At 40.9% G+C, this 7,960-nt stretch overlaps 1 gene segment (V, D, J or C); it reads left to right on the top strand.

The window, feature by feature from the left end:
* The first annotated feature begins 2,281 nt into the window (after nt 1–2,281).
* Nucleotides 2,282–7,960, top strand: part of LOC136693909 (Ig kappa chain V-III region MOPC 321-like) — a 29,382-nt gene continuing 23,703 nt past the window's right edge. The window contains 2 exon segments of the V gene segment in view: nt 2,282–2,355; nt 2,627–2,821. Of these exon segments, the coding sequence occupies nt 2,307–2,355; nt 2,627–2,821 (244 nt within the window).

Genomic DNA, 7,960 nt, shown 5'->3' with positions numbered 1-7,960 from the left:
CAGAAACAATCATCAACAAACAGTGTAAGAGTGTATATATAGAGAGTGTAACTCTGTACTGAGCTGCTCCATAAGCTGATGTGAAGATCTGAGCATTAATCAGAGACATGTTTGAACACACTGAAGATGAAGAGGAGCTCTATCAGCTCCAACACAGGTGTGGACCCTCACTGTCCAGTGCACTGATCTCTCTTCAGTGTTTCACTGACAGGAGTCTGGCCTCCTTTGGTGGCCTCACAGGTCACTGTCTTCTTCATCCACTCGTCCTCCTGGAGGGTCAGGGTGCTGCTCCAGCTGTAGAGGCCAGTGTCCTTCTGCAGAAGCCCAGGACTCTGACTAAACCCAGAGGTCAGAGGGTTTCCACCCACCTTCCAGCTCAGCTTCCAGTCTGAGGGGAAGCCCTTGTTGGCCAAACACACCAGTGTGGTCTCCCCCTGCCCCAGACTGGAGGGGGGCAGGACTGCGAGGGTGGGGCGGGTCGGAGCTAACACACACACACACACACACACACACACACACACACACACACAGTTTCATTTCCCTTATTTCTAACACAGCACAGATGACTTCAGTAATGCAGTAAAAATCACACTCTAATTACAACCTTCAACTCAACCACTTTCACATATAAACTCATATTTACAATTACATTCAGAGGAGGATTTCAGTTTCATTAAATATTACAGAGTTTTCACTTACAAACATCTACAGAACATTATGATTTCACCAGGCGTCCCCAAACATTTGCATATAACTGTTTTTCTAACAGAGCAGAACTGAGTTCAGTGAAGCATTAAAATAACGCTCTAATTATAACCTTAAACTGAACCGCTTCAAATATGAACTAATATTTACAATTACATTAATAGATACATTTCATTCAGAATACTTTTAAAACTATTTCTTTCATTTAATTCATTATAATTGTAACATTACACACATCCCATGATGTGAAAGTTTAAAACATGATTTGATTTCCTCCAAAACAGTGAATAATCAATAACTAAATCAAGCTGCAGTCTCCATGTACTACGTCTTCAAAGCTTTAGAACAGAAAACACTGCTCATAATAACCTCCACATTGTGGCGTCCAGATGGAGACAGAACGGCTCTAATCACCCAACACTGACTCTACAATCCAGCTTTACATTTGATCTTTTTAAAAAGAAATGTCATCACTGAACACTTTACAGGAAACCTTTAGGAAATATTTGTATTTTAAAGAAAAGAAATCCAGTTCAGAAACAGGAGCTGGTGGTGAAACCTAAAGCTCCACACTCTCCACACTTCAGAGCAGTTCTAATTAAATACATTCACATTTGGATTATCATTTATTCAGAAGATCATCAAGTGCATCTCTACTGTTGTCCAGAATCATTTTAATTAAAGATTCCTTTTGAATAAAGAGTAAAAGTGGACTTACTTCCAAATTCCAGTTTTGTTCCTCCACCAAAAGTGGCCCACAGTGATACAAACTCGTTTACTGGCCGTACAAAAACCTCCTGCTCTAAACACACCACTCTCTTCAGCCTTTACACACACTATTTCTGAACTAGAACACAATATTAATGGATTCTGCAGCTATTAATAATGGAAAACACTCCCAAACTGTAGAAGCTACAGATTCTCAACAAGGATTATTTTATAAACATTAAAATATCTAAACCCAGGACACACTTTGTTCTTTTGTATTTCCACAACAGACAAACACTTGATATAAAAGTATAAAACTACATGTAGAAACATGTTTTCATCTCAGATTCCAATTACAATCACAGATACAATCATATCAACTAATATTAAAACCAGATCCAATTAATGACAATAATAAAAACATGCTCCACTCTCTGTGTTGGTGATTATATGTTCACTTTCATCAGAAGTGTTCATAAATAATTCAATCAGTAAAAATTAGAGCTGCTGTTGAAAACTGTTCAACATTCATTAATAGTTTAAAATATTCTTACTGTTATCATTGTGTTTCCTCCACCCAAAAGTCCTCCAGCCCTGATCCAGACAGATGGAGCTGCAGTAGCAGCTGCAGAAAACCTCAAATGAAAGGCAGAGACAGTTAGAGTTTAGGATTTTAAACATGAGACTCCACACTGAGCAGAAATGTTTGATCAAACAATATCAAATAAATATGATGATCTTTCGTCAGTGTTGTTAGAAAGATGATTTCCATAGAGAGGGTCCACTTTGCATCATGAGCCCATGCTTCAGTGCTCTGCTAGTGTTTATAGTCCTGTGAGTTTAACACTTCATGACTGAGAGCTGCTGCCCCACAAACTTCACCCACATCAACCATGACTTTGGTCTCCATCTTCATCTGGACACTGGCGTTCTGGACAAGAGGTAATTTAACTGATTTTATTTATGGATATTAGTGTTTGATATAAGACTAGTAAATCATGTGATTTGCAGTTAAAGTGAACATATAATTTGAAATAAATACAAGCAAAATATGTAGTAATAATAACAATATTATAAACATTAATTAATTAAAACACCTGAGTGCATTTTTAATTATTTATTTAAATATTTATTAAATATTGTATTTACAGTTTTCTAAGTGTAATAATTATATTAACATATTCATACTATTCATATTTACTCTTTTCCTTAGGATCCAGTGGTCAGGTGACTGTCACTCAGACTCCTTCAGTTAAAACTGTTTCTACAGGACATTCAGTCACCATCAACTGTAGAACCAGCTCTAATGTCCACACTGATGCTAATGGTGACCGTATGGCCTGGTATCAGCAGAAACCTGGAGAAGCTCCTAAACTCCTGATCTACTTGGCTAACAGGAGACAGTCAGGTATTTCAGATCGTTTCAGTGGCAGTGGATCTGGATCTGACTTCACTCTGACCATCAGTAACATCCAGACTGAAGATGCAGGAGATTATTACTGTAAGAGTGAACATTATATCAGTGGTAGCTGGGTGTGCACACAGTGAAATAGAGTCGTACAAAAACCTCCCTCAGTCAGAGACTGCACAGAGACTGCACTGCTGCAGCTGCACTCTACTGCAGGTGCTGAGGGGGAGGATGATACACACAATAACACACTCTGTGGAGGAGAGACACACACCTCACTAACACACACCTCCACACACACAATAACACACTCTGTGGAGGAGAGACACTCACTTCACTAACACACACTGTGGAGGAGAGACACACACCTCACTAACACACACCTCCACACACAATAACACACTCTGTGGAGGAGAGACACACACCTCACTAACACACACCTCCACACACACAATAACACACTCTGTGGAGGAGAGACACACACCTCACTAACACACACCTCCACACACAATAACACACTCTGTGGAGGAGAGACACACACCTCACTAACACACACCTCCACACACAATAACACACTCTGTGGAGGAGAGACACACACCTCACTAACACACACCACACACACAATAAAACACTCTGTGGAGAAGAAACACACACCTCACTAACACACACCTCCACACACAATAACACACTATGTGGAGGAGAGACACACACCTCACTAACACACACCTCCACACACAATAACACACTCTGTGGAGGAGACACACACCTCACTAACACACACCTCCACACACAATAACACACTCTGTGGAGGAGAGACACACACCTCACTAACACACACCTCCACACACAATAATACACTCTGTGGAGGAGAGACACACACCTCCACACACAATAACACACTCTGTGGAGGAGAGACACACACCTCACTAACACACACCTCCACACACAATAACACACTCTGTGGAGGAGAGACAAACACCTCACTAACACACACCTCTACACACAATAACACACTCTGTGGAGGAGACACACACCTCACTAACACACACCTCCACACACAATAACACACTCTGTGGAGGAGAGACAAACACCTCACTAACACACACCTCCACACACAATAACACACTCTGTGGAGGAGAGACAAACACCTCACTAACACACAATAACACACTCTGTGTTATACAATTTGTCATGGAATTGATGACACCTTCATGGGATTCACAGACTACATCCATGTCCATGTCCTCAAAACACCCCTGAAGTGCCTCATTCATTTCCTGTGACCACCTCCTAACAGTCCTCCTTGTCACAGGTTACTGCTGAAAAACAGGTGTGTAAGTGGAGGTGAGAAATACCAGATTAGGTTCTGATCTTCCAAGTGTGGAGAAGGTGGTGGAGCAGTATGCGTCTTTCACATTTGCATATAATAAATCCAGTGAATTATTTCCTTCACATTATGTGTTACATGTCAGTGTAGGAAATGTCCAGAAAAATAAATTAATGAGAATTAGAGACTCAACTATTCCACACAGTTTGTATTCACTTAAGCAATGTGTATTTACAAAATATTTATCATAGACAAAATCATACAGAATTAAATAAGCCAACAAACAAACAATAGAAACTAAGGCCATGTTTCCAGGGGTAAGCCGTGACCAAAGCTTCAAACATAACCCAAGTCTAACTCCAAACCCCAAAACTAGTTTCCCTATACAAACATAAACACATAAATCACAGTTAATAGACCTGACTCCCTCTCCACAGACAGTAGTACAGGGAAATCCACAGAACTGACACCGGGGACCAAATAAAACCCATAACACTCTGGTTTTTGTAACAAACTGTTGAAGTGTTGGAAGTGTGGGAGAGTGAAGTGAGGTTAAAATCAACAGAAATCATGATGAATGCAGTTTGAGTGTTGTGTTTGGAGTCTGGCTGTGACTGACCTGACGACATCACATTACGTGTCATCAACAGCCAATGGCAGACTGTAAACAACAACAAAGATTGTCATGTGACCTCCCTCAGCAGATAATATGGAGGAAAACTCACAGCTCAGGGTTCAATATCCAGACGACAGAAACACTCCTTCACTGTAACATATCTGAGATTACACCATCTGTTTTTAACAAACACTGCAGTCCCCCTCCTTTCTTCTCACCACTCTGTCTGCTGTCACAGTCTGAAAGTCAGGAACGGTGGTGTTGGAGTCTGGAATATGTTCCTGCAGCCATGTCTCAGTGAAAAACATAGTGCTGCATTCCCGGTATCAGTACTTATCAGTACTCTGAGCTTATCCATCTTATTCACCAGTGACCTCACATTCCCCATTACAACCAAGGGAAGGTAGGGTTTATACTTCCTCCTTCTAGCTCTCCATTTTACACCAGCCCAACATCCCAGACATGTCCTCTTCAAACCATCAGGGATTTGGGGTCTCACTCTAGGCACTAGTACTGCACCATCTCAGCCAAAGACATGTTGCCCCTTTGCTGCAGTAATACCCCTCCTACTACTCAAACACAAACACTACTCCAACTCCTCACAAAGTGTTGATGGAGAACAGTTACTCTGCTCAAAAGAACAAAGCTAGGGAGGTGGGTGCTGTATTTGTTCGCCACATTTGGCATTGACCATGTTGAACTTAAACTCATGTGCAGCTGCTCCAGTGCATCACATTTCATTTATTGATATTCACAGAGATGCAGCAGGTATCTCGTTATAAGACATCTACAGACGTTTGAGAGTATAGTGTAGACCACTCATACTACACAACAAAAGGGGGTCTCTTCTCTCTGGACCTGTGTGAGACTGTTCCTGAGGAAGGACACATTGATAGTGCTACAGTGAGGACCCTGTTACTTTACCAGGGCATGTAACGGGTAGTTTACATTACCATATTAAACTCATGGACAATGTGTTATAACAAATCTGCTCTGAAACCTGTTTATACCTGTTTACATGATAGTTACTGTTAAACCTCAGTGTGGTTTATACAGCTGCTCTGTATAACTCACAGCATTCTCAACATTCAAGTACCTCTGTGCAGTTCTGAAAGGGACACCACATATATTACTAGTAACTGTCTAGATATTACCAGTAACCAAAGTACAGTGATAATTTTATTGATGAATTAACAGAGATGCTGTCTTTTATGTCTACTGACTTGGACCATTTTGTTATTGCTGGAGACTTTAACATATCAACAATACCAAGGACCATTTTGCAAAGGACCTACACGCCATATTGGACTATTTTGGTCTTTTACAAACACATGTTACAAGGAGTATACATTGTCATGGTCACACGCTGGATGTCGTTATCTCAAAGCGACTCAACATATCGGACACTGTGAAGGATGCCCCGCTGTCAGATCACTACTGTGTGTTCTTTGATATGTGGGCCTCACCAGTCATCACGGACAGAAGAGTTTGTGTCAAGAAAATAATTATAAAGGACTGCACAGCTACACTTTTCATGAGTAATATGTGCACTACACCATGTGAACAATGCAACTCTGGTATCTGCTGAGTAGTTCATTCATTCATTCATTCATTGTCTGTAACCACTTATCCAATTCAGGGTCGCGGTGGGTCCAGAGCCTACCTGGAATCATTGGGCGCAAGGCAGGAATACACCCTGGAGGGGGTGCCAGTCCTTCACAGGGCAACACAGACACACACACACACATTCACTCACACCTACGGACACTTTGGAGTCACCAATCCACCTACCAATGTGTGTTTTTGGACCGTGGGAGGAAATCGGAGCACCCGGAGGGAACCCACGCAGACACGGGGAGAACACCTGCTGAGTAGTTTTAATTCAAAAATTGTCAGTGTTATGGATGAGATTGCGCCAGTTAAAGTGAAGGCTTTGTCTTAGAAACAGAAGGAACCATGGAGAACTGCTTCTGTTGTTCAAATCCAAAAGAGGGAGTGTGGAAAGGCAGAAAACAGATGGCGTAAAACAAGTCTTCATATTCACAAAGAAATATACAAAGATAGGCTATGTAAATACAACACGATAATATGCAAAACACGACAATCCTACTTCTCTAGCATCATCAACAATAACATTAACAACAGCAAAACTCCCTTCACCATGGTCGACAGACTTACTAACTCACCCACACCAATGGACCCTGAATTAGTATCAACTGAGAGATGTAATGAGTTTTCATTCTTTTTTAACACTAAAATCCAGAATACCAGACAAGTGATTAGTACATCTATATCCAACAATGAGTCTGTACCCTCTCCATCACCTCATAAAGACTCCATAGTTGAAATGAGTTCAGTACTGTAAACAGTGAAATTTTAATTGACACAGTTAATCATCTCAAATCATCCACTTGCAGTCTTGACACACTACCAAACAATTTTTTTTAAAGAGCGTGTTTCACACTATAGCACCAGACCTACTCCACATTCTTAACACCTCACTCATGTCGGGGGTCTTTCTGAGCTCCTCACTAAAAACTGCAGTAGTAAAGCCTCTTCTAAAAAAGAAAAAAATAGAATCATCTCTGATAAGTAACTACAGGCCAATTTCTAATTTACCATTCACTGGCAAAATCATTGAGAAATTAGTGTTCAGGCAAATCACTAGTTTCTTGTCCATAAACAATAGCCTAGACAAATTCAATTCCGGGTTCCGGTCTAATCACAGCACTGAGACTGCTCTAATCAAAGTAATTAATTACATTCACTTAAATACAGAGGCTAGAAAAGTATCTCTTCTATTACTTATTGACCTTAGTGCTGCCTTTGATACCACTGACCATAAGATTCTTATAGATAGACTCGCAAACTGGGTTGGACTCTCAGGAACAGTCCTGGAGTGGTTCGTTTCTTACCTGGAAGGCAGGAACTGCTTTGTAGAAATAGAAAATAATATTTCAGAGAACATGCCAGTGACCTGTGGTGTCCCCAAGGGTTCTATCCTTGGTCCACTTTTATTTAATTTCTACATGCTTCCTCTTGGCCAGATTTTACGGGACTCTGGGCTGTCCTATCACAACTATGCAGATGATACTCAGATTTAAATGGCCCTGTCCCCAAACGACTCTGGTCCAGTTGACTCATTAAGCAAGTGCCTTGAACACATCACAAACTGGGTGGGACATAACGTTCTGCA

This window comes from Hoplias malabaricus, chromosome 4 (genome assembly GCF_029633855.1).
Source record: "Hoplias malabaricus isolate fHopMal1 chromosome 4, fHopMal1.hap1, whole genome shotgun sequence".
In the NCBI taxonomy this organism is placed as follows: domain Eukaryota; kingdom Metazoa; phylum Chordata; class Actinopteri; order Characiformes; family Erythrinidae; genus Hoplias; species Hoplias malabaricus.
This window is presented reverse-complemented; position numbering and strand designations above follow the sequence as displayed.